At 41.7% G+C, this 27,240-nt stretch overlaps 1 protein-coding gene across 1 annotated transcript in view; it reads left to right on the forward strand.

The window, feature by feature from the left end:
• DROSHA (drosha ribonuclease III) overlaps nt 1-27,240 on the forward strand; it is an 88,020-nt gene that overhangs the window by 3,120 nt on the left and 57,660 nt on the right. The window contains exons 4-10 of the mRNA XM_032626573.1: nt 310-1,143; nt 5,487-5,579; nt 11,365-11,475; nt 11,708-11,939; nt 15,026-15,167; nt 20,189-20,343; nt 23,317-23,397. Of these exons, the coding sequence (XP_032482464.1) occupies nt 310-1,143; nt 5,487-5,579; nt 11,365-11,475; nt 11,708-11,939; nt 15,026-15,167; nt 20,189-20,343; nt 23,317-23,397 (1,648 nt within the window). The remainder of the gene's footprint in view (nt 1-309; nt 1,144-5,486; nt 5,580-11,364; nt 11,476-11,707; nt 11,940-15,025; nt 15,168-20,188; nt 20,344-23,316; nt 23,398-27,240) is intronic.

Consider the following 27,240-nt stretch of genomic DNA (forward strand, 5'->3'; position numbering starts at 1 on the left):
CGTGGGGTGTGTGGGCGGGATGACATGGTGAGGTCATAGCAGATGGTTGAACACTGGGATGTGACTTTGTCATGCTGGAGGTGGAGTGGCTTTAGGGAGTGACAAGGACCAGGGACTGACCATGGCAGTGGGTTGGGTGGCTGAGACTGGGGAAGAGGAGTTTATTGGCCATGAGGAGGTTCCGCTATTACAGAGAACTCAGTATTAGATGGGTGGGATATGGCAGTGGCCTAAGGGATGGTCAGGCGTTTGTAAAACCCTGTATATATAGTGAGTTTTTCTTTTATCTTTTTCTTTCCTCCAACGAAGTCATAGAATGTCATTCCATCCAGGACGAGGGTGTCCCCGAGGGCGAGGAGGACATGGATCCAGACCCTCAGCACCAGCCTTCAGGCCCCAAAATCTGAGACTGCTTCACCCTCAGCAGCCTCCTGTGCAATACCAATACGAACCTCCGAGCGCCCCTTCCACCACGTTCTCCAACGCTCCAGCTCCCAATTTCCTGCCTCCACGACCAGACTTCGTGCCCTTCCCTCCACCCATGCCTCCATCAGCACAAGGCCCCCTTCCCCCCTGCCCGATCCGGCCCCCCTTCCCCAGCCACCAGATGAGGCCCCCCTTTCCCGTGCCTCCCTGTTTTCCTCCCATGCCGCCTCCGATGCCCTGTCCCAATAACCCCCCAGTCCCTGGAGCACCTCCTGGACAGGGCACTTTCCCCTTCATGATGCCCCCTCCATCCATGCCCCACCCCCCGCCTCCTCCCGTAGTGCCTCAGCAGGTCAATTACCAGTACCCTCCGGGATACTCGCACCACAGTTTCCCACCTCCCAATTTTAATAGCTTCCAGAACAACCTCAGTTCCTTCTCACCCAGTGCTAATAATAGCAGTAGCCCTCATTTTAGGCACCTCCCTCCATACCCACTCCCAAAGGCTCCCAGTGAGAGGAGGTCCCCAGAAAGGCTCAAGCACTATGATGATCACAGACGCCGGGATCACAGTCACGGGAGGGGCGAGAGGCATCGTTCCTTGGATCGGCGGGAGCGAGGCCGAAGTCCTGACAGGAGAAGGCAGGACAGCCGCTACAGATCCGATTACGACCGGGGGAGGACACCGTCCCGCCATAGGAGCTATGAGCGGAGCAGGTAAAGCACATGTGTGGTGTTTAATGAAGTGCAGAGGCCCCGGCACAGGCCATTTCTGTTGGTCAACAACCAAACCGAAAAGGTCCAGCTGTGCATTTTGGTTTATAAAAGGAAAAGCGTCCCAAAATTATCAACATAGATTCATTTCAATGAATGTAAGCCAGTTACTCTGCATAATACAGTTGACATTTTAATGATGATCAATAAAAGATCTTGTAGATGTTTGTGTGGATGTTGTATTTAATTATGTTCAGTGTGATCACCATGTCAGGTTACAGCACTTGAGTTCTTTTGGAATTGTTGATCTGCGTATGTTACCAGTCAGGAATCGAAGTAGTTAACCAGCAGAACTTGCTTTCTGATGTTTAGGATAAGTGGAAGTTTATCATATGTTGTTGCTTTCTTGCTCTGTTCCTTTATAAAATCAAATAATACACATTATCAAAGTTACAGTTTTCAAAATGGCTTTTAATTTGATTTTGTTGCATTGAAACATATTCATACTAAAGAAAGTTGCATTTAAAACGTACTATTCCATTCCAGATTACATTTCTTTTTTTTTTTTCCAAAAGACCAAATATCTATATATACAAGAGAATAAGGTTTCCAGCAGACACTCATAGATGGGCATCTAGAAGTGCTCTGAAGTTATATGCAAATTCTTTGTGTATGTATGTTTTTCTATAAGTTAATCAGTTGCTTACAGCAGATTCTTAAGAGATGGTGTGAGTCTATTACATCAAAAATCTAACAACCATTGGTTTAGATGGAAAAATAAAAATGCACAGATATCGATTGTATTAATATTTATTTGTACCTTCAGTGAACTGTTTATATTGATGAAGATTTGAGGTTTTCCAGTTGTCAAGCTGGTAACAGTGCTGCTCTTTGTGTCTGCTGTGGTGTGTTTACCTTCATTGTCTTGTGGAACTTCTGTGCTGAAAAGTTTGAGGTCCCCAGAGCGGTCACTCCGTTACTTGGGTTTGTGGAGAGCTGGTCTTGGCCTCTGTGGAATCAGTGTGCTTCTCAGTTCCCATGTTGTTCTCATGGCTGGGGGCTTGATTCTGACTGAACATTTTGCCAGTAAACGGTAGCAGTCATTCTCAGTCCCGAAGAGAGTGACCAGTACTCGGAAGGTTCGGAAGGAAAATGCTCTATTGCTTCTCCCTGACGCCCAGTGGAAGGTGGAAGGAACATGTTTCCTTCAGAGGTGACTGATTCTGGTGGGCCAAAGCTGACAGAGTTGGTAGACTTTTAAAAGTCTTTTCAGCACGACTTACTTACTGTTCCCGGTCAATTTTGTTCTTAATTCTGTGATGGACTAGTTGGCAGAGGCCTGTGATGGTTTATTTTACAGTTTTATGGTAAAAATCTAAATCAGAAAGAATTCGTTAATAGTTTTCTTCAGACAAAGTGATTATTAATAAACCTGTCTCTGGGGAAACATTTTGCTGCAAACTTCAGCATTCTAGGTGGCATTTTTTTTTCCGTTTTGGGGGTGCTGTAGTTTTTAGGGCTCTGCTGTAAAATCCTGGATTCTTCCATCCAGGCTTAAGCTTGGAATTAATGTGTTTGTTTGAAGAAACACAGATGTCCTGTAAACTGAGGATGTCTATCAGTAAGTGAAATCAAGTGCCAAAAGAATTACCCTTAATCTCCATTATTCTAAAAGGCAACCCCTTTACCATGAAGGACCTTAGGCAGTTAGCTCATCTTTGTAAATGGCCTTTATTTACTTTGGAGTTGTTTTATAATGTTGTATTTGGGATATTTGCCTAGGAGCTGCCTTAGTGTCACAGCCACATTAAAATCAGCTCCTTTTGGGGTCTTAGTAGCGTGTCAGTCATCTGTCTTATATGGAATGCTTCTGTGAAACAAACATGGGGTACCTGAAGTCCTAGTATAACTTCTAGAAGTATATTGGAGAAAACCAAAAGTTTGTGCATTAGGTTGTGTTAAGTTTATGCAAATTCTTTAGTCTGTCCTCTGGCTACTTCTCCCCTTGCTTCTTGGGGTAAGTGAATCTGTCCTTTTTCAAATTTCATTCTCCCTCTTTTTCTCCTGCTCCAAAATCTGGTTGAATAATAATTAGAAGATCCTTTTAGGGCAAACCATCTCTAGCGGAAGTTTGTGAAGAAGTAGATGTATGCATTTGCTATCGTGAAAGATCAGGGTTCCTCCGGGGAGTGGGAAAAGAAGCAGCGGCAGATGCAACCAGTAAGGTGCAGTGCAGCGGCTTCCCACAAATGAGTAGTGTTATAGCACAGTAATCCGCATAGCTGTCCTGTTGAGTACAACGTATAGTCATCAGAGAGCTAGTATCATGTATCTAATACTATGCTTCCAAACAGGGAAAAGTTTTTGGAAAAATAACCCAAGCATTGTTTTTCTTGCTTTAAATGGCTTTATCATACAGTGTTACTGTGACTTACGTCCATACTGGTCTTTTCAGTTCATAGCCACTCAGAGGTAGTAATCATCATCAGAAATGCCACTCTTGAATGCAAAATTCTATCCCCTAGATGTTAAAGAAACAAACAAAACTTAGGAATATCCTTTAAGTTGAGGGTTTTTTTGTTTGTTTTGTTTTGGGTTTTTTTGATGTGGACCATTTTTAGAGTCTTCATTGAATTTGTTACAATATTGCTTCTGCTTTATGTTTTGGCCTTTCGGCCCCAAGGCATATGTGGGACCCAAGCTCCCCAACCAGGGATCGAACCCGTGTCCCCCACGTTGAAAGGCGAATTCCCAACCACCAGGAAGTCCCTAAATACAGTTTTTTTTTTTTTTTTTTTTTGCGGTATGCGGGCCTCTCACTGTTGTGGCCTCTCCCATTGCGGAGCACAGGCTCCGGACGCGCAGGCTCAGTGGCCATGGCGCATGGGCCCAGCAGCTCCGCGGCATGTGGGATCTTCCCGGACCGGGACACGAACCAGTGTCCCCTGCATCGGCAGGCGGACTCTCAACCACTGCGCCACCAGGGAAGCCCTAAATACAGTTTTTATTTGGAAATAGAGGCAATTATTTTTTTCAGCAGCCATGCCATCACAAATTACATTATATCTTTGTCATGTGGTACCGCTCACTAGCTGGGATTTACTGCCTAAAAGTAAACTGTAAATTTAGTCAGGTAAAGAATGTAGAATTCCAAGCACTGGCTCCTTTACTTTGCACAGCTGGTGTGTACCTGAGGCTTAAGTATATGTTAAAAGTATTATTCAAAAGAGTCTTTTCTTGAGGAGGGGTGATTTTTAGGTGAAAAAACAATTTTTGTTTTAATATCTAAGATCTCTATCAGTTTTGTAAATTTTGATTTCAGTGAATTTACATTTCTTCTGTTTGGCTGTAGGTTGGGGGATTTTTTTTTTTTTTTTTTTGGCCATGCCACATGGCAAGCATATAGGATCTTAGTTCCCAGACCAGGGATCGAACCAGTGCCCCCTGCAGTGGAAGCACGGAGTCTTAACCACTGAACTGCCAGGGAAGCCTGGTGCAGGGAGAGGGAGATGTTTTTGAGTTCAGACATTTTTGTAGTCTTCTTGCTGGACTCAGACTAATATAGCATTTTTTTCCCCCATCCTAAGACCTAGTAGTTATTTCCCTTAGATTTGTTTCTGATATAAACACACTGGAGTTCCAATTTTTGTTTCAGATCTCATTGTACTTATTAAATAGACTCAGAAGTTATTACTATTATTATTACTAAATTCTGGTGTCACATTGGAAGGTTCAAAATCCTACATTCTAGTTTTACACTGAGTAAACTCAGTGTCTCCATTTAGAGTTTTTTTTCAGATGAAGACAGCATTTAAAGGTAAAGTGACTTAGAGTCTCATGACAATTAGTGATGGCTAGAACTATACCTCAGGCCTATAACCTATAAGAGTTTAGAACTCTTTCATTATAGACCCTTGTCCTGATCTTTACTGTAAAAGCTTTAACTGGCATATATTTGATGGATGAAATTAAAAATGTTCTAGAAATCAATGGACAGTTGAATCCTTTGAAGTTTTCCTCTTAGGTTAAATAATCAAGGTTGGCTGGTTAGAAGGTCTCAAGAGAAGATTATGATAAAATTCCCTTTGTTGCTCAGTATTAAGTATGACTTCTTTTTTTTTTTTAAGAAAACACCAAGAAATGTCCAAGTTAGTTAACTTCTGTAATGTGAAACACTCCTTTATCCTCTAATAAATGAAGGATGAATAAAAATTCCCATAGTGAATAGTGCCTGCAGAATTCTTAGGTGAGGTGAGGTTCATTTATTCAGAAGGTGAATTCAGTGAAAAGAGATGGTGTTTTGAGTCTTTCTGTTGAAAACAGCTCTGTGTATTAATTCCTTTAAGAGAGCGGGAACGGGAGAGACACAGGCACCGGGACAGCCGAAGATCACCGTCTCTGGAAAGGTCCTACAAAAAAGAGTATAAGAGATCTGGAAGGTAAGCAAGGAGTTGACACTGGTAGAAGTCATAGGATTATCTCCTGGAATTCAGATTTTGTGCTTGTGCAAAGTATCAGCCAGGTCTTAAGAATAGCCTGAGAGTCTGTCCAAAGAGCCCTGTGAGAAGTTAAAGTAGCCAATTACTTAAAAACCTTTACTTTCAAGATGTATTGAGAATGAACAAGGAAAATCTTGATACATTTCCAAAAGTTAGAAATTATATGGGCCACTTTCTGACCTCAGTTGCTATAAAACTATACATTAATAATTCAAGGTTTTTTAAGAAAAACCTTGAAAATTCATAATTATGCTCTTAGATTTACTTGTTTCAAAAAAAAAGAGCAAAACTGCAGTCACACCTTATTTGGAAAAATGACATTGAGATTGCTGCAAATCAAAACTTGCAGGATGTAACCAATTCTATATCGATAAGTAAAATCCATGTCTTATGTAATGGTAATTAAAAACAGTACTCTAGGATCTGACAGATTTGGGGTCAATTACTAGTTTTCCCAACTTTGTTATTGAGCAGAGTAATCTAACTTTTTTTAAGCCTCAGTGGCTTTGTCTAAAATAAGGACAGTTATACTTGCCTTATTGAGTGGTGAGGGGTCATTGAGATAATAATACACGTAAAACACTTAGAACTGGGCCCAGTAGTGCCAAATAAATGGTAACTATATATCTAATTATTATCTGATCACTTGACTCTAGAAATTGGTAGAGTATAAGAAAAGCGGAAAAAGGGATTTAAAGATAAAAGAAATTAATGAAATAGAAAATAGAACTGAAGTACTATAATAATATTTGTAAATAAATGCAAGATTTCTTTGAAAGGCCGTACAATTTAAAAAGTGGCAAATCAAGAAAAGAAATACATACATTCCATTAAGTATAAGAAATTATACTTTAAACCTCCTTCATTCCTGTATTATTACAGGAATGAAGGAGGTTTAAAAATTATTGTATGTTGGTATAAGTACAGATATTTTATTTGAGAGATTTAAAAACTTGGATGTGATGGGTTGTTTTCTATGAAAACAAAAATTACAAACCTTACACAAGAAGCAGAAAATTTTAATAGGCTGATAACCATGGAAAAAAGTTGAAGAAGGTGAATTTGTGCCACTTTCAAAAAAGTTTTGAACTATTTTAGAACACTGATGAAGAGAAGGAAAGCTCAGTGCGTGCTGTGATACCAGGAGAATCCAAATGGCAAAACCTAATCAATGAAAAGAAACCACAAAACAATCTCTTATGAATAGGGATATGAAAATACTGATTAGTATATTAGCAGGTTTTCAGTTGTGTGTTAAAATAATTGAGAGATTATTCCAAGATTGCATGGGAAGATAGGTTAATATTAGGAGATTTGTAACTGTAATCCTTTGTGTCAGAATCTGTAGGGTTATCTCAGTATCTGCCTATTAGATATTTAAAATAAAGTCACATCCATTTATGAGTAGAAACTGGTAAACCTCGAGTATAAGCAGGCTTCTTCAACATGATGAGAACATTATCTCGTGATGAACATGATTGATACTATCTCAGAAGAGCCAAATTCAATGTTGAAAACTTATAGACCTTCCCATACACATTAAAAGGGGTCCTGTAAATCATTGAGGATGTACATTAAATAAAGACAAGGGGGCCCAATTGCCTACCACTGTCACCTGATGTATAGCTAAATCAACAAGCGAACAAAAAACATTGCATCCTTGTGTGTCCCAGGTATTGTACTGGTGCGGTGATATAGTCATTAACAAGAGTCCCACTTTTCAGGAATAAGAAAGTTAAGTACTGTGAGAAGTGCTTTTGGTAGAGCAATTAATTACATGTTGCTCTGGGAACACAGCAGTCGATAACTCAGTTTAGGGTAGTCACAGAGAAATTGACATTTTACTGATACCTAGAGTATGAGTAGGAATGCATGAGGGAAGGGAGATGGTAGGGGAAGAGAGAGAGCAGGTGTGAAGGTTGCAGTATGGAGAATTGGTCTCAGAGGATCAAGCCTGGAGGTAGGGAAATGAGTTTAGAAGGCTTTTGTTAGTAATCCACAGAAGAAATGATTGTGCCTAGACCGGCACAGTGACAGTGGCGATGGGGAAAGGTAGAGGTAATTGAGAGATCGATGAGGGAGGCAGGAGGACTTGATAACTGATCGTGAGGAAGAGGCGGCAGCAGTCATCATCGAGGTCTGGTGTTCTCCTTTGAGGGCTGGGAACACTCAGAAACAGGTAAAGGAAGAGTTCAATTCGGGGCAAGTGGGATTTGAGAATCTGTGAGACAACCAGATGGAATTGTGTGGTAGTTATTTGGACACAGAGGTGCGAGGTTCAGAAAAGAGATCCTAGCTGGAAATACTAAATGCCATGGATTAGACGAGGTCAGCTGGGAAGAGTTTGTTCAGTGAGAAAAAGGGCCTGAGGAGGAGGAGAAGAAGGAGGGGATGAGGATAGGAAACAAGTCAAGATACTGTGTTGGTGGAAATCATTGAGGACCTGTCTGAGGTTGATGGTTTTTAATGTGCTGTGCTAGAAATCTCTTCAGTGTGCTGGTTTCTTCCCCATGCCCAGTAGCTTGTGGAGAAGGCAGAGACTTGGATCCTGTGAGTCTAACTAATGCAGTAGATGAGAAAATAAAAATTACAGATGTAAATCCTGTAAAGGAGGGAGAGTTACCATAGTTGTAATATAGCATCTTGTTAAAAAACAATTTTGAGTTTGGATTTTGAAATTTGAAATTCCTGAGACACCTACCTAAAAAAGATGTTTTGTTCCTGTTTTGAAATGTCCCTCTCAAAGTGTTAAAAAAAAAAGAAAGAAAGAAAGAAAGAAAAAAGAATACTAATTGTTGTTCACAATAGACAACCCTGACCATCCATTATTCAAGATACCTGCCTAAGGGGATGGGGTGACAATGTCTTCTGCCTGTGTTTCTTGATGATAATAATAAATATTTGGTGGGATTTTTAGTACATGTCAAAATGTCTGTGTCAAACAACCATATTAGCATTTAACTACCACTTATTAGCTGTGTGATAGTGGGCGAGTGATATAATTTCTAATTGTTTCCTCTCTAGGGGATGTTTATATCTGCCTCAGGGTTCTTGTAAGGACTAAGTGTGTCAGGGTACTTACAAGAGTGTCAGGCTCTTAGGAAGTACCACAAATGAATAAACAAACAAACAAACAAAACCACACCACTGGGAGCCAAGATTTGCCATTATTAGCTAATGATATTATCAGGAAAATTCAAGAGAATTAGCTAAGAAACATGAGAATTAACTCACTGAAGTTGACAGTTATAAAATAAACATACTATAATTAATAGCCTTCCTAAATACTAGTAATACCTACTTGGAAAATATAACAGGGAAAAAAATGTAGATTGACTACAGAAAATTTAAATTAATAAAAATTAAATAACTTATTAAACTTAAAAAATATATAGATCAGTGGGAAGAAAACTTCCCATTGTAAGTGTAGTAGATGACAAAGAAGCTGATGTAAATGAATGGAGGGCATGCCATATTCCTGTAGTGGAAGTGGAAGACAGGGTTATAAAATACCAGTTTTCTTTCAAAAACAGCTGTAGTTTTTAGCGGCATTGGTGGTATAGTGGTGAGTATAGCTGCCTTCCAAAAAATCTATTTTAATGTAAGTTCAGTTGAAGTACCAGTTTTAGTAATCTAAAATTCTTCTTTGGAATAGAAGTGAGTATAATGAAGAAAAATAATAATGCACAATTTGGTATGGATATAGATAGATGAATGAAACAAATATTGAACAACTTTCAAGTATGTATAAAATTTTACATCTATCATGAAGCTGTTTTTTCAAATCAGGAGAAACTGACGTGGGAACAATTAGCAAGCCATATGGAAAAAAATTGAATTCAGGTTTCTGCCTTAGGTCTTGGACAGATACAGTAAAAAAAATTTAATGTGGGCTTCCCTGGTGGTGCAGCGGTTGAGAGTCCGCCTGCCGATGCAGGGGACGCGGGTTCGTGCCCCGGTCTGGGAAGATCTCACATGCTGTGGAGCGGCTGGGCCCGTGAGCCCTGGCCGCTGAGCCTGCACGTCTAGAGCCTGTGCTCCACGACGGGAGAGGCCACAACAGTGAGAGGCCCACGTACCGCAAAAAAAAAAAAAAAAAAAAAAAAAAATTTAATGTTAAAAGTAACTGAAGAAAATATAAAATATTTATTTAACCTTGGGATGGGAAAGGATTATTAGCGTAACACTAAGACTGGAAACAAACAAAAAAATCTCTAGATTTGGCCATATAAAAATTGTATGTAGCCATAAGCAGAATTATAAAGGAAAACAAAAAACTGACAAAGGTTACATTACATATGACAGCAGACAGGTGATTATTTTAATAAAAAACTCTTTCAATAAACAAAAAAGACTGTAATCCTAGTTTTAAAAATATTGGCATGGCATATTGACTCAGATGTTCAGAAAAGAAGTGAATGTGAAACGTGTCATTTCAGTAGTGACGAATTAAATGAGATACTCTTCATAAGAATGGAAAAGATTAAAAACAATCATGTTGACAAGATGTGTAGAAATGGGAAATCACATATGGTTTTGATGGTAATCTAAACTGGTACTGCCTATCTGTAGAGAAGCCTTAAAAAAAGTACACACTCTGTGTGTGAAATAATCTGACAAGTCTGCGGAGAACCCAGGTGTGTTTACAGTAGCATTGTTTACAGTGGCAAAAAAAAAAAAAATAGTAACAACCTAAGTGACTGATCAGATTTGTCAAATTATGGTATATACATATAAAAGAATAATATGAACTTATTAAAAATGGTTCAGATATAGATGTATTGAAGTAGAATGATGTTCCTGATTTACTACTGAGTTGCGGAGAGCAGGCTATAGAGTTTCTTTTTTGTTAAAACTTGTATGTTTACATATCTGTATCTTTTAACACATTTGTGAAATATAGTGGTTATCTCTGAGTGGTGTTACAGGTGACTTTTGTCTTGTTTTTTTAATGCTTTATTAGTTTTCTACAGTGAACATATATACATTTTACTTCACAGTACATTTTTTTTTCTGGTAACAAACCTAGTGATGTACATGTAATATTTGGAAGTTTTATCAATAAGTAATATATATAACCCTTCTAATCACTCACCCTTTTCCCCCTGATGTATACACACTCACACTTACCCTGTCATAAAATCAGGAGTGAATGGTAGAGTTGATGGAAAAAGTTAATTTGTGACTTTGACCCAGGTGTAAACTTTCTTGGATAATAGTGACTCTTATTATCAGGTTGCCAGCGCAACACTAATAAAGCAGTTACTCTCCTTGGCTGGATTCTCAAGGCCTTTATGGTTCCACCTAAATTTCTTGGGCTTAATTTAAAATCTATCCTATAAGTTTTTCCCTCCAAGCACATCCATAGGCTGGGCCTTTGCAAATTTCATGCCCCAGAGATTCAAGGAGATAGAATTGCTTTTTTCCTTTTTAATTGAGTTAGTATTCGTGGGGATTTGAATTAGGCAAAGTGGTGGTTCATTAAGCAGTAATACCCAAGTGTGCACTTCCAGAGAGATGCTTAGGGATAGTATAACTGGTTCACTCTTGGATTATGGTCCTCAGGCTAACTTTATGGCCAAGTTGAGACCATGTTTTGTGAAGATTTTTTTCTTTTTTCTTGGCAAAGCAGGATGTAGAGGATTCAAAACTAGTATGCTCAATGCTGAGATTGTCTATATATGTGGAGATTTCCAAATATTTCCCAGATATCTTTCTCTTCCAGGAGTTATGGTTTGCCGGGTGCTTCTGAACCTGCTGGATGCACACCAGAATTATCTGGGGAGATTATTAAAAATACAGATTCTTGGGCCCCACCCCCGGAGACTTTGAATCAGTAAGTAGATCTGGGGTAGGGCCTGGGAATTTGTATTTTTAAACAAATAACTTCAGGTGATTCTGATGTCACCAGACTGGTGTCAGGGGGTCACTGGTTTAATAAAAATGAATATGGTGGTTTGCCATGACATTTTTCTTTTAGGTGAAAAATGAACTAAAGAGGTGAAATAGAACAGTTTTACAATGGATGAACATTTTTAATAATTAGCCTCCTTCGTCCCCTTTTGAAGTCGCTCCCCAAGTAGGGAGAAGAAGAGAGCTCGTTGGGAGGAAGAAAAAGACAGATGGGGTGACAACCAGAGCTCCGGCAAAGAGAAGAATGGTAGCTCAGTCAAAGAAAGAGAGCCGGAGGAGTCGCTGCCCGACAGAAACGAGGAGGACGACGACGAGCTCCTTAAGCCTGTGTGGATCCGATGCACCCACTCAGAAAGCTACTACTCCAGTGACCCCATGGATCAGGTGGTAGGTCTGAAGTAGGAGAAGCTGTGGACCAGAGCTGCTCAGCCTCGGTACTGTGGGCATCTTGGGCCGGATAATTCCTTGGGGCGGAGCCCGCCCTGTGCATTGTCAGATGTTGAGCAGCATCTCTGGGCTCTATGCACTGGAGGCCAGTAGCACCCTCTGCTCATTGTGATAACCAAAGCTGTCCTCTGATGTTGCCACATGTCCCCTGGGGGTGACAGAATACCCCTCCCCGCCCCCTCCGGTTGAGAACCACTGCTGTAGACCAAAGCTGCTTTACAGATGCAAGAGTGCAGCAGGTTAATGAAAGGATCTCTGCATTCTGCATTTTTTATGACACTGCTAGTCTTACTACTGGTGGTTTTGTAAGCTCTCACTCATAGCTGCTTTATGCCTTTTGTGATCTATAGCCGTGTGTGTGTGTGTGTGTGTGTGTGTGTGTGTGTGTGTGTGTGTTTTCCCCTCAAAATGAGAAGCAAGGGAGAATTGAGTTTGTCTCTTACAAGTCTATCCTTGACCAAAGGTAGCCATAGCAAGTTTCCCGAGCACATTGCTGGTTTTGTGGAGTGGCAGGTGTCGTTGCCTTTGGTGGGCTCTCGAGAGACTCAGCACACATGCTGTGGGAGATGGGGCTCCTGGGGCTCGGCAGCCGCACCTCATTGAAGTGGGGACCCCACGACCTCCATATGCTCACTTCTTTTCCTTCTTCCATCTCCATTTTATTTTCTGTCACTCTCCTTTCTTTTTTCTCTTTCTCTCTCCCAATAGGTGTCATGCCTCTATCCCATTAATTTAGGTGTATTTGCCATGCGATGGACATACAGTAATGTTCATTGATTAAATGAATGAGTGAAGGAATGGATATCTACAGATTTAGGACAGAAGAGCTTGGAGATGTTAGGTTTAGTGCATGGGGTAGATAAGAGAGCATAGCAGTTGTTTGGAATTTTGTAAACATAACTTTGACTTGGACTGGGCCCTTATCTATGGGGAACTAGAGAGGAGACTCCCTTGCCTTTGAAAAAAGGGTCTGAGAAATCTTTCCTGTTGGCATGATATTTTACTTGATAAAGTAAAGCAGGGTTTTAAGTCATAGTTCACGTGATACAGGGAGGGAGAAGCTCACATACCGAGCACTGTTTGGTGCCAAAACTTTACTCCGTGAATCTCAGATTATCTCATTTAATCCTTAAAACATCCCTGGAAAAAAGGAATCTATTACTTCAGAACTGTTGCTGTAGATAAGAATACTTGACTAATTGTGACTTAAACTTGCTGGGTTTATTTTTCTCAACAAGCTGTCTGGAGGGAGGTGGTGGCCAGTGTGTATTTAGTGGATTAGCGATGGCAGGGTCCCAGGTTAGCATTGCTGTCTTCTGGAGGGTCCACCACGGTTGCAGGATGCCTGCAGCAGCTCCAGGCATCACGTCCTTACACTCCTCTGTCCAGACACAGGTGCAGAGGGCAGTGTTGGGTGGAGCCTCAGGTGCCTGGGGATCTTTTCTTCCATCCCTTTGCCCAGAACTGCATTGTGTGTTCTCCCCATGGATTCGTTTTCCATCTCTTCTGTAACCAATTTCCACAGACTTCACGGCTTAAAACAATCCACATTTATTACCTCACAGTTATGTAGGTCAGAAGTCAAACTTGGGTCTCACTAGCTAAATTGAGGTACCAGCAGGGTTTCATTCCTTTCTGGAGGGAGCCTGTTTTCTTGCCCATTCAGATTGTTGGCAGAGTTCAGTTCCTTGTGGCTGTAGGATGGAGGTCCTTGTTTCCTTGCTGGCTGGCAGGTAAGGGCTGTTTCCAGCTTCTAGAGGCCATGTACATTCCTTGGCCCGTGGACCCCTTCCTTCATCTTCAAAGCCAGCAGCCAGCGGGTCGAGTCCCTCTTGTGCTTTGAATATCTCCTGCCTCTTTTTCCATTGCATCTCCGACTCCTGTTGGGAGAGATTTTCCGCTTTTAAAGGCTCATGTTAGGTTGGGCCCACCCACATTATCCCATCTCAAATTCTGTAGCCTTAATCACATCTGCAAAGTCCTTTCTGCCATGTAAGGTAATGTGTTCGTTTTCCAGGGATTAGGACAGAGGCATTTTAGGGGTAGGGGGACTGTGGCTCAGCCTGCCTTCTGAGATCATGAGTTTTCTGCCCCAAATCTGAAGGGAATCATGGTTCTGTAAGCAAGGAGGAATGGCAGAATGTCTGCCATGGGTATTATTATTATTGAAATAACAAAGCTGAAGGCACTGAGGTTCAGAGCATTTAAACAGGCAGAGCTGTATTTTTCCCCCTCACCTTTTTGTGGGCGTATTAAAACTCCAGTGTAGAAGGAAGGCTGATAAACCAGAAACCCAATATTGGCCTTTGTGTTTGTGCAGCGTTGAGGCAGAGAGACGGTAAGAATGTCAGAGCTATCCCAGCATCGCCAGTGTCAGTAATGAGCCGGGGCTGAGGAAGAGCAGTTACCCCCTTTTGGGATAACTGCAGATTTTATGATTTAATATTCATTTTATGTCTGAAAGGTACATTTTGAAAATTACTAAGTCAGAGAGTATGGACATTTAAAGTGATTTTCAACCTGGGAGGAGAGTGGGGAAAAGTGGAACACTTCCTCTAGGAATGCATTGCAGAACCTTGTGTTTGTGGTGTGTGTGTGTGTGTCCCTGTGTTTATGGGGTGCATGTGTTTGTGGCGGTCATTGGATTAATGTGGGATATAGACTATCAGTGACTTTCAGTAGGGGAGGAGTATATGTTCCCTAGCAGGGTGTCAGGTGTCATGAATTCTCAGAGGTTTATGATTTTTTTTGTTGTTATATCAAAAGGGCGTAGATAAACTTTTCTAATGTTTCTGAATGTTGGCAGTGTGCATTTTCCTGAGGACTTTGTCAACCATAAATGTGTGTGCGTGATTCAGAGCATCATTGCCAGCACTGGGCATTTTGCTTTTAAATGTTTATTAAATCGAGGGTTGAAAAATGACACCTTGCTAGTACAAATCTTTGGTCACTGGTGAGCTCTTATTGTCTCTCTGGTATGACTATTATTAATACAGTTCCTAACATTGATCCTTTATTTTTCAAAGGGAGACTCTACGGTAGTTGGAACAAGTAGACTCCGCGACTTATATGACAAATTTGAGGAAGAGTTGGGGAGCAGGCAAGAGAAGGCCAAAGCTGCTAGACCCCCATGGGAGCCTCCCAAGACGAAGCTAGATGAAGATTTAGGTGAGTCACAAGGCACTAGACCGAGATCCTGTGCTCTTTTATTATTGCTTAATCCTGAACTTTTGGGATGTGTCCTTGAGAGTCCCAGATTGAAATTTCCTCTTGCCCGTTTGGTTCTCCTAATTACAGTCAGCAAATACATAGCAGTGAAACTTTCTTCTTTCTGATCTTATTTTTCCTTAGTTACATTCAGTAGAATACATAAGAGATCTCATTTGCAAGGTGTGCTGACAGTTGTGTCTCCTGTAGAATTGTCTTTTGTCTTAATCAGAAAGGACCATTGTCCAGCCTCCCATCAAAAGCAGGAGCCTGTTCCCGTGCCTCAGGCCTCTGATGGGCAGGCATTCCCTATGGCCCTCCCCACTGCCAGGGTGCTCCTGGTTTGATGAGAAACTCCAGCTATAGCCCAGCTCTGTCTGAAGGTTTCTCGCTCTTCACAAAGTTTTCATAACTTTCTTATATGGTGATGTCTTGTCTGTTCGCAGACAAGACATTCAGCATGCCTTTTCCTGCGTGTTCTCTGGCTCTCATCTGTCTACTTTCATTATGTCTCCCTCGCTGAGAGGCAGTGTCCATGGTGGGGAAGAGCAATGACTGCACCAGCTGACCTGGGTTTGAATCCTTGCTCCACTACTTGAAAAGTGCGATCTCGGGCAAGTGATTTAATCTCTCTGTGCCTTACTTTTCTCATCTGTAAAAGAGGGATGACAGCCTCCATCTCACACAGTACACTCGAAAATACAACCATGTACGGGTTCCTTATTACTATGCTGTACTACGTTAATCTCTTGTAGCATTAGTCAAAGTTCTAGGTCTTTTTTTTTTTTAACTGTGGTAAAATACTTACAACATGCACATGAGACACATAAGACATACCGTTTAGCCATGTTTGAGTGTACGGCTCAGTAGTGTTAAGTACATTCACATTGTGCAAACAACCTCCAGACCTCTTCATCTTGCTAAACTGACACTCTATCCACATTAAGGAGCAACTCCCCAGTCCTCCCTCCCCCAGCCCCTGGCAACCAGCATTCTACTTTCTGTCTCTATGAATTTGGCTACTCTAGGTACCTCGTATAAGTAGAATCACACCATATTTGTCTTTCTATGGCAGGCTTGTTTCATTAGCATAATCCTTGGTCTGTTTTTTTTTTTTTTTTTTTTTTTTTTTAAACATCTTTATTGGGGTATAATTGCTTTACAATGGTGTGTTAGTTTCTGATTTACAACAAAGTGAATCAGCTATACATATACATATGTTCCCATATGTCTTCCCTCTTGCGTCTCCCTCCCTCCCACTCTCCCCATCCCACCCTTCCAGGCTGTCACAAAGCACCGAGCTAATATCCCTGTGCCTTGCGGCTGCTTCCCCCCAGCTATCTACCTTACTACGTTTGTTAGTGTGTATATGTCCATGACTCTCTCTCGCCCTGTCAAAACTCACCCTTCCCCCTCCCCATATCCTTAAGTCCGTTCTCCAGTAGGTCTGCGTCTTTATTCCTATCTTACCCCTAGGTTCTTCATGACATTTTTTTCCCTTAAATTCCATATATATGTGTTAGCATACGGTATTTGTCTTTTTCTTTCTGACTTACTTCACTCTGTATGACAGATTCTAGGTCTATCCATCTCATTACAAATAGCTCAATTTCATTTCTTTTTAAGGCTGAGTAATATTCCATTGTGTATATGTGCCACATCTTCTTTATCCATTCATCCGATGATGGGCGCTTAGGTTGTTTCCATGTCCTGGCTATTGTAAATAGAGCTGCAATGAACATTTTGGTACATGACTCTCTTTGAATTTTGGTTTTCTCAGGGTATATGCCAAGTAGTGGGATTGCTGGGTCATTTGGTAATTCTATTTGTAGTTTTTTAAGGAACCTCCATACTGTTCTCCACAGTGGCTGAACCAATTCACATTCCCACCAGCAGTGCAAGAGTGTCCCCTTTTCTCCACACCCTCTCCAGCATTTATTGTTTCTTGATTTTTTGATGATGGCCATTCTGACTGGTGTGAGATGATATCTCATTGTAGTTTTGATTTGCATTTCTCTAATGATTAATGATGTTGAGCATTCTTTCATGTGTTTGTTGGCATTCTGTATATCTTCTTTGGAGAAATGTCTATTTAGGTCTTCTGCCCATTTTTGGATGGGGTTGTTTGTATTTTTGTTATTGAGCTGCATGAGCTGCTTGTAAATTTTGGAGATTAATCCTTTGTCAGTTGCTTCATTTGCAAATGTTTTCTCCCATTCTGAGGGTTGTCTTTTGGTCTTGGTTATGGTTTCCTTTGCTGTGCAAAAGCTTTGAAGTTTCATTAGGTCCCATTTGTTTATTTTTGTTTTTATTTCCATTACTCTAGGAGGTGGGTCAGAAAGGATCTTGCTGTGATTTATGTCATAGAGTGTTCTTCCTATGTTTTCTTCTAAGAGTTTGATAGTTTCTGGCCTTACATTTAGGTCTTTAATCCATTTTGAGCTTATTTTTGTGTATGGTGTTAGGGAGTGATCTAATCTCATACTTTTACATGTACCTGTCCAGTTTTCCCAGCACCATTTATTGAAGAGGCTGTCCTTTCTCCACTGTACATTCCTGCCTCCTTTATCAAAGATAAGGTGTCCATATGTGCGTGGGTTTATCTCTGGGCTTTCTATCCTGTTCCACTGATCTATCTTTCTGTTTTTGTGCCAGTACCATACTGTCTTGATTACTGTTGCTTTGTAATATAGTCTGAAGTCAGGGAGCCTTATTCCTCCAGCTCCTTTTTTCGTTCTCAAGATTGCTTTGGCTATTCGGGGTCTTTTGTGTTTCCATACAAATTGCGAAATTTTTTGTTCTAGTTCTGTGAAAAATGCCAGTGGTAGTTTGATAGGGATTGCATTGAATCTGTAGATTGCTTTGGGTAGTAGAGTCATTTTCACAATGTTGATTCTTCCCATCCAAGAACATGGTATATCTCTCCATCTATTTGTATCATCTTTAATTTCTTTCATCAGTGTCTTATAATTTTCTGCATACAGGTCTTTCGTATCCTTAGGTAGGTTTATTCCTAGATATTTTATTCTTTTTGTTGCAATGGTAAATGGGAGTGTTTTCTTGATTTCACTTTCAGATTTTTCATCATTAGTATATAGGAATGCCAGAGATTTCTGTGCATTAATTTTGTATCCTGCTACTTTACCAAATTCATTGATTAGCTCTAGTAGTTTTCTGGTAGCATCTTTAGGATTCTCTATGTATAGTATCATGTCATCTGCAAACAGTGACAGCTTTACTTCTTCTTTTCCAATTTGGATTCCTTTTATTTCCTTTTCTTCTCTGATTGCTGTGGCTAAAACTTCCAAAACTATGTTGAATAAGAGTGGTGAGAGTGGGCAACCTTGTCTTGTTCCTGATTTTAGTGGAAATGCTTTCAGTTTTTCACCATTGAGGATGATGTTTGCTGTGGGCTTGTCATATATGGCTTTTATTATGTTTAGGAAAGTTCCCTCTATGCCTACTTTCTGGAGGGTTTTTATCATAAATGGGTGTTGAATTTTGTCGAAAGCTTTCTCTGCATCTATTGAGATGATCATATGGTTTTTCTCCTTCAATTTGTTAATATAGTTTATCACATTGATAGATTTGCGTATATTGAAGAATCCTTGCATTCCTGGAATAAACCCCACTTGATCATGGTGTATGACCCTTTTAATGTGCTGTTGGATTCTGTTTGCTAGTATTTTGTTGAGGATTTTTGCATCTATGTTCATCAGTGATATTGGCCTGTAGTTTTCTTTCTTTGTGACATCCTTGTCTGGCTTTGGTATCAAGGTGATGGTGGCTTCGTAGAAGGAATTTGGGAGTGTTCCTCCCTCTGCTATATTTTGGAAGAGTTTGAGAAGGATAGGTGTTAACTCTTCTCTAAACGTTTGATAGAATTCACCTGTGAAGCCATCTGGTCCTGGGCTTTTGTTTGTTGGAAGGTTTTTAATCACAGTTTCAATTTCAGTGCTTGTGATTGGTCTGTTCATATTTTCTATTTCTTCCTGATTCAGTCTTGGCAGGTTGTGCATTTCTAAGAATTTGTCCATTTCTTCCAGATTGTCCATTTTATTGGCATAGAGTTGCTTGTAGTAATCTCTCATGATTTTTTTTATTTCTGCAGTGTCAGTTGTTACTTCTCCTTTTTCATTTCTAATTCTATTGATTTGAGTCTTCTCCCTTTTTTTCTTGATGAGTCTGGCTAGTGGTTTATCTATTTTGTTTATCTTCTCAAAGAACCAGCTTTTAGTTTTATTGATCTTTGCTATTGTTTCCTTCATTTCTTTTTCATTTATTTCTGATCTGATTTTTATGATTTCTTTCCTTCTGCTAGCTTTGGGGTTTTTTTGTTCCTTGGTCTGTTTTTATCCAGTCATTTCCAAGGACTAAAATCTTCTGTTGCTACCATCGAGAGAAAAACATTTACAATCTTCAGTCTGACGTTCAGAGCCTGGCGTTCATGACATTGGAGCCCCTCACTTCCAGGTTTTTTCCGTGAGGCCTTTGCTCCAGCCAGATTCCACCCATGCTCTTGCCTCTGTGCCTTTGCCTGCAGCGCCCCATCTGTGTTCCTTTCCGCCTCATCAGCCTAACCCCCCCCCCCACTCCATGCCTTGGTCGCGTGTACCCCTTCTAGGAAATCCTCAGTGACCTTTCCGGACCAGTGTGGATTCACGGCACCTTTCTGAATGTGAAACTTTGTACTGCTCCAGTGGTTTGCATTTTCTCTGGCGTTGTTCATCAAATCTTTCTTTGTAAAAATATTTGATTCTTTGCTTCCCCCACTAGACTGTGACTTAGGATTATGGGCTCTGTTATTTTTCATGGGGTTGCTTAGCAGAGTTCTAGTATGGAGTAGGCACTCGAATATTTGCTGGGAGATAAACAGCTCTCCTCATATTTAGAGGTTTGGGTCATTAGAAAGTAAGTCTCCAGGTAGAACCAGCTTGCAGATTGCTTCAACATCTCTCCATGTTTTCCCCTCACCACTGTAGAGAGTTCCAGTGAATCCGAATGTGAGTCCGATGAGGACAGCACCTGTTCTAGCAGCTCAGACTCTGAAGTTTTCGACGTCATTGCAGAAATCAAACGCAAAAAGGCCCATCCTGACCGACTTCACGATGAACTTTGGTACAATGACCCAGGCCAGGTACGCAGGTTTTTATGTTCTTGCTGTGAAGACTGCGGACGTACACATCACGTTTATGACTCTAGGCTCAGAAGATGCATGTTAGCTGGCACTGAAACTGAATTTTCCTCAGGGTTGGGTGTCATTCTTCACAGCTTATTTCCTTTCAGCTTCTGAGTTCAGCTCCAAAGCATAGCACCAGGGCAAGTGTTCCTTGAATCATGTTTGATGATGTTGGTAAATCCTGTGTTGGGGAGCAGGATGATGGTGCTGCCTCATTAAACTTTCAGTAAATGGAAGGAGACGAGTGGTGGGTTAGGGAGAGAGCACTTGTAGTTCTTTCTAAAAGCAGTTCATCTGGGGCTTCCTTGGTGGCGCAGTGGTTGAGGGTCTGCCTGCCGATGCAGGGAACACGGGTTCGTGCCCAGGTCCGGGAAGATCCCACATGCCACGGAACGGCTGGACCCGTGAGCCATGGCCGCTGAGCCTATGCATCCGGAGCCTGTGCTCCTCAACCGGAGAGGCCACAACAGTGAGAGGCCCGCGTACCCCAAAAAAAAAAAAAAAAAAAAAAAAAAGGCAGTTCATCTGGAAGTTACTTTGCAGCCGTACAGTAAACAGTGTCCCAAGTCCTGTAAGACTCCATATTTCCTAGTTGGTAGTAGTCACAATGTCTTATAACTTCTCTTCCTTGTTAATAAGCATGTTTGAGCTAATTACATCATGGCTGGACATAATCGTTTTTGTTTTTGCTTACCATTTTATTATGAACTAATGCATAATACAAAATGTTAATAGTATCTATAAAAGATTTGTATTTTACAAATACACAGTACATACAAAAATAGTATCTTTAATGCATATGAAGTTATCAAGCATAATAAAACATCTCTATAAAAAGATAATTTAAAATTTATGTTTTATAAATAAATTCATACCATTCTGTATTATTTTGAATGCTCTTCTCCTGGTACTTATTAGATGACAGCTATCTAAATTTTTTTTTCTTGATACAATTAATATAGTTAGAATGCCTGACAGAAGTGTACTTTCTCTGAGGACTGCTCTCTGAGAATTGAGCAGAAATGTTTGCAAATGGTCAGTGCATTTTGAAATCTTACTTTGATATGTTAATCATGTATATGATCTCTTTAAACAGCTTTAGTGAGTTATAATTCACATACCATACAATTCACACAATTAAAATGTACATTTCAGTGTTTTTATGTATATTCACAGGAATATGTGCAACCATCATCACAATCTAATTTTAGAGCATTTTTGTGTCCCCTAAGAGAACTCCTGTGTCCATCAGTCACTCCCCTTACCCTGTGGTCATATCAAGAAACCTATTCCTTGGTTTCTGTGGGTTCTTATTCCTGTCAGAGATTTACCAGGGCCTTCTGTACAGTCTCAACATTGTGTTTACTCTGTGGTTTTGCATCCTCTGTACAGTTGAGCCTTATAAAGGGCTGATCTGCATTGGGGCCCAGACCCTGATAAAAGGCAGGAATGTATGATGTCTATCTCATTTCTCCTTAAGTGAGCACTAAGTGGTTTTTCATCACAACAGGTTGTGCCCAGCATTACGAATGTGTTGTGACTTTTGAGGGAATTTCATCACATCTCTGTTTGCCAGCTTTTACTTTGGATAATATCTTAATGGATTTTTTTGTTTGTTTGTTTTAGGTAGCCATTATTCCTCTGCTGTACCACCTGGAGCTTTAGATTTCCCAAAAGGATAAAGAAAGTTACAGATTTTTACTTTAAATTTCTTTTCAAAGTTTAATGAGATATTTTCATTGGGCACGAGTTACAAATCCATGGATATCGAAAGAAATATGTGTGTGTATATAGAATATATTTGTCCCGTAATATGTGTCATATTTATAAATTATACATTTTAATTAATACAAAGAAAGTGAGAAATGGAACTCCACTTCCCCATACTCTAAACTGATGCTCTCATGTCCTTTTTGATGCCATATTAACCATTTATATTGAATAAACTCATGAAATTGGTTTTTAAGGCCCTTTAAGATTTTGACCTCAATTCTGTGTTTTTGGTTTTCTCACTCACACATATGGTCCATTCCATTTAGATGGGTCTCAATCTCATGTCCCTGGAGCATAACGTAGGATTTCTTCCTTCTCTCTTTTCTCTCATGCTGGTGCCTCGTGTAGAATAGCCACCGTCTTTTCCCGTCCTTCACATTTTGGTTTCTTGAAGCCTGGACATTTTTCCTTTTTCTTTAAAATTACTAAGCATTTCATATGTGTGTTATTTCTCCCATGTGGTATAAGTATTCCTAGTGCTTGCTTCAGCAGTGCATACACTAAAATTAGAATAAGTATTCCTTGACTGTGTGGACCCTTAGCTATGTATCACCCTCCTTCTCCCCTTTCTACCCAAGAGGCATTCAGGATTATTCACTTACTGAATCATGTGGGTGGAATTCATGGCAGTAAAATGAATTCAGGTGAACAAACATATACAGACTCACCTGAATAGTGTTGAAAGTTTTTCTGGTTCAGGTAGGCATTTTCTTCCCTCTGCTTCAGATACCTTTAGGTCTGTCTTTGAAAACATTTAATCTGCAGGTCACTTTCAGAGCATTCTTTGTGTTCCTTCAGAATATAAAATAGGCTTTTCTTTTGTGAAAGAGTCATTTTTCCTGAAATAAAAAATAGGGGGAACATACTGGAAAGTGATAGGAGAAGATGGGGGCAAACAGGGCTCTGACATTGTTATTTTCTGCTTGGCTGCACAAATAAGTCAGGAATCCAGCATTGTCATACCATTTCCCTTTATCAGACAATAGAGACAGTTTGCAGCTTTATTGGTTTGGGAACATCCGTTTAATCTTCTAACCGTGACAGCCTCTTCAGAGCTTCGGTACTCATGACATTAAAACCCACACAGTTTCCGAGGCATCATCGTGCATGGAGTGGATTTTCCCCCAGTAAAAACGAATTACATTCTGTTTCTGACAGATGAATGATGGCCCACTCTGCAAATGCAGCGCAAAAGCGAGACGCACGGGAATCAGGCACAGCATTTATCCCGGAGAAGAGGTAACTGGTTCAGGTTATTATATTTGTCAGTGCTGAGAAGCCAGAAGTAGACAGATGCTGTTGCTATTCTTTTCCCCGTAAATGAAATAATACCATGGAAATAGTCTTCTCATATTCCCTGATAGTCTCTGTTACTGATAATTGGAGAAGAAACGTACTTGGGTTTTAGAGGTGGAGTGGGAATGTTATCAAGGGAACTTTGGAAGGTTCATTATTTAAAATAGGCAAAGTGAATTTGAGTTGCTTTTTTATTATTTTAAGTATCCTAAGACGGTACATATTGTAATCTTTTTTCATGTTTTTGTTATAAATGGTTGTGAATCTCCCTGGAGAAGTGATCTTACTGAAGTGCTGTAAGGCACATGTCCTTTTTCCTTGGGGACATGAGTGTACACTGTTGTGTTTGTTAGTCTTTGTCTGTTGTCCCCACTCAACTGGGAGTGGCACACGGACTTGTTTTACCTGTGTCACACCCCAGTCCCTGGGCTGTCAGGAGCGCGCCAAGTGTGTCTGCCTGATGAGTTGAATACTTTTACATCATAGAGTTATATACACCTACTCCTGTTCAGTTATTTTCCTTTGTCTTTTCCCCAGTATCTTTTATCTTTACAAACTATTCTCATTAATCCCAGGATTGTCACTTTATGATTCAGCACATTATGTTTAAACATAGTTTATGTAAATCCTTCATTTCTATGTAAAACTTGTTTGAGGCCATAACAGTAATCAGACTAAGGGCTAGGAGCCGATGGCGGATACTTTGAACCACTTGCCTCCCTTTGACCTCGTTTGTCTCTGGCAGCTGGCCAGTGTAGCGAGGGCCTGTGGGACGAGATGTGCTCTCTGTGAGTGTCCATGCGTGTGCTTTAGGCTGGGGTCTCTGCAGGCAGGGCTGCAGTGAAGACATTTCACAGGGACCAGGCAAGAAGAGGGTGGGCTTGGGACCTAGCAGAGGCGGAAGTCCACCTGTGATGGGCCTTTAAAGCCGGGCTTGTCGGAATTATCTTGCATGGGGCTGGAGTGGCTGTCATACCTACATCTCCCTCGTCCCGAGCAAGCTGCCTTAGGAAGGGCACGACTTTGGCGGAGGGAGGGGCTCTGTAGTGGAGGCTGACCTGGAAGGAGCCGACAGTGGCAGGCTGTGTGCTGACTGCTTTTCCCACAGCTGGGCAGCAGGCCCTTCCGTGAAGGGAGATTCAGGTGGGCAGTGGTGCTGGCTGAGGAATTCTGAGCAGGCAAACCCATCCTCAGAGTACATGTGGCCCTTTCACAATGGACGGGACTTATGTAGTCAGCATTCCACCAAGTGGTAGGTTGGTCTCCTCCAGGAATGTTGCCATATTGGGGGCCTAGCGTTGGTCATTGGAGGTGGCTGGCTGGACGTTCGGCAGTGGCAGTCAGCTTAGCCAGCTTAGCCTGGGGAAGTGAGGTCCATGCTGTGGGGCTCGTGTGAAGCCTCCGTCTCCGCTACTGTGGCCACTTTGTTCATGTGGCCACCCTGTCTACCCTAGGTGGCTAATGACCGAGGCTGGCCGGCATCATCTAACTGTGCCGTTTTGTCAGCTAGATGGTTTAGAACCTCTTCCACAGTGGGAACATCCACATGTGATGAACATCCACATGTGATGGAGAGATCATCGTTCTCTCCTCCTGTTTGTTTACCTACAAGTCTCTCCCCCAAGACCTTCTTATCCCTGATCTTCCCATCTTTTTCCTTCTAGGCCTCTGACAGCTGGCATGGCCACTTGCTTCTGCCATGAGTCCATCTATATTCTAGCCTCAGGCTACTTCTCTTTCCACACAGAGTGGATGACCAGGTACACCACCTGAAACTCCGCCCACTGGGAAGAATCTCCCTCATCGCTGTCTCTCAGAGCCATCCCTGAATGAGGCTGCAGCACGGTCCGTTTTCGGCTTGCACCCCCTTTCTGACTGACCTGTTTGCAAACCAAGCTTGGGCTTTTCCTTATGCTTTCATCCTCCTGTCCTTAGTCATCAGCTGACGGAGGGGAGCTGATGCAACGGTGGTGGGCTTGTTCGTGCCCTCTGCTCCTGTGTGTGCTTGGTTCTGGATGTACGCCCCCTCCACCTTACCATGGGTTGTTGCTGGTCCCACCCAAAGTTATGCTGGGGTGGGACTGGCAGAACCCAGCTTACGATGGGCAGTTCCAGCCACATGTCTGTTTGCTGTCCCTTGGCCATGCCTTCCAGATCTACCAGGGCCCAGCAGCACACCAGGAATTGCTTTTCAAAGGCATATAATTCTTCACTATAGATGGCATGGCTTGGCTCCAGAACCCCAGAGACCAGCATTGTGATTCTCCCAGTGTGGCCACAAACTCTTCTCGGCATCTTTTCCCACCAACAGTGTGGGATTTGCCGAATTGTATGGCCCCTGCAGCAGGGCTGCTTGCACTGCAGTTTGGAACTGCTGAGGCCTTTCTCACTTGAGTCATGCTTACAGCTGGCAGCCTTTTTATAGGCTTTTATATATATATATATATATATATATATATATGGGCTGCAGTAATATTCCTAGCTGAGGACTGCACTGCCTCCTGAGCCCGGGGAGGCCCACCTAGTGTACTGCTTCCTTCTTCATCATAGGAGGTGCACGAGGCAATAATTTTATCTTTTACTTTGGATGGATGTCTTGGAACTCCCCAGAATGCTCCCCTAAAATGGTACGGCTGGGGTAGACCCTGAATCTTCGCAGGGTTTCTCTCTCACCCTTCGGAGCATATCCATTTTACTAGGGCTCTTAGTTTCCTCAACGTAATAATGTCACAGATGTGGTGGAGCAATATAACATTCTACAGTATTCCAGAAGGTCAGGGGCACCTTGGACTGTATTATGACAGTGAGTGGGAGAGTGAACCCGGTGGCAAACCCATAAATGTTGTCTGTTCCACGTGAATGTGAACCGGTTCTGATCGGAACTGGTCCTCATCCTGATTGGGATAGAAAAGGATACATTCAGCAGATCAGTTGCCACATACTTTGTACCTGAGGTCAGATTAATCTGCTGTAACTACGCTACAACACCTGGCACAGCAGGTGCAATTAGAGCTACTTGGTTGAGCTTGTGGTGGTATATAGTCATCCGCCAGGATCCATTTGGTTTCTTTAGGGCCCAGACTGGTGAATTAAACAGAGATGTGATAGGGGCAGTCATCCCTGTGTCATTTGGATCCTTAAGGGTGGCACCAATCTCCACCATTCCCCCAGAGTCATACTGTTTTTGAGGTCCGGGTTGGGTGGCTTCTGCTTGACCTTTCCCATCACGACGGCTCTTACTCCACAGATCAAGGACACAGTGTGAGGTGGCGCCGTCTGCCAATTTTGTCAATTCCAGTGGTACACTTGGGAACCAGGGAAATGACCACTGGGTGGATCTGTGGACTCAGTGGACCTACTGTAACCCAGACCTTGACCAAGATTTTGTTTACTACCTTGGCCTCATCTCCCCCACTCTGACAGGGATACCAGAATGATACGTCCAGTCTCTGAGTATCAGTTGATTCTGTTGCTGGGTCTAACACTCCTTGAACTGTCTGGCTTCTTCCTTCCCCGGTGTACAGTTATCTGAGCAAAATGGCCGTAGGCCCCTTGGGGGAAGGACAGGGCCACCGTGACCATTTTTGCTGGTGATAATGTTGCAGGGCCCGTCCTCCTGCCTTCTGGCCACCTCTTCAGGCAGTGGATTTCAGTCCAGTAACTTGTCAGGCCTGGAGCCGGGCAAGGGATCATGAGTGTTTACTGGAGCAGCCTACCTTCAGCCTCTTGGTTATCCAGTCTTGATTACTTCCGTTGGTACAAACTGAGGTAGTACTCTTATCAGCT

The sequence above is a fragment of the Phocoena sinus genome, chromosome 3 (genome assembly GCF_008692025.1).
Source record: "Phocoena sinus isolate mPhoSin1 chromosome 3, mPhoSin1.pri, whole genome shotgun sequence".
Lineage (NCBI taxonomy): Eukaryota > Metazoa > Chordata > Mammalia > Artiodactyla > Phocoenidae > Phocoena > Phocoena sinus.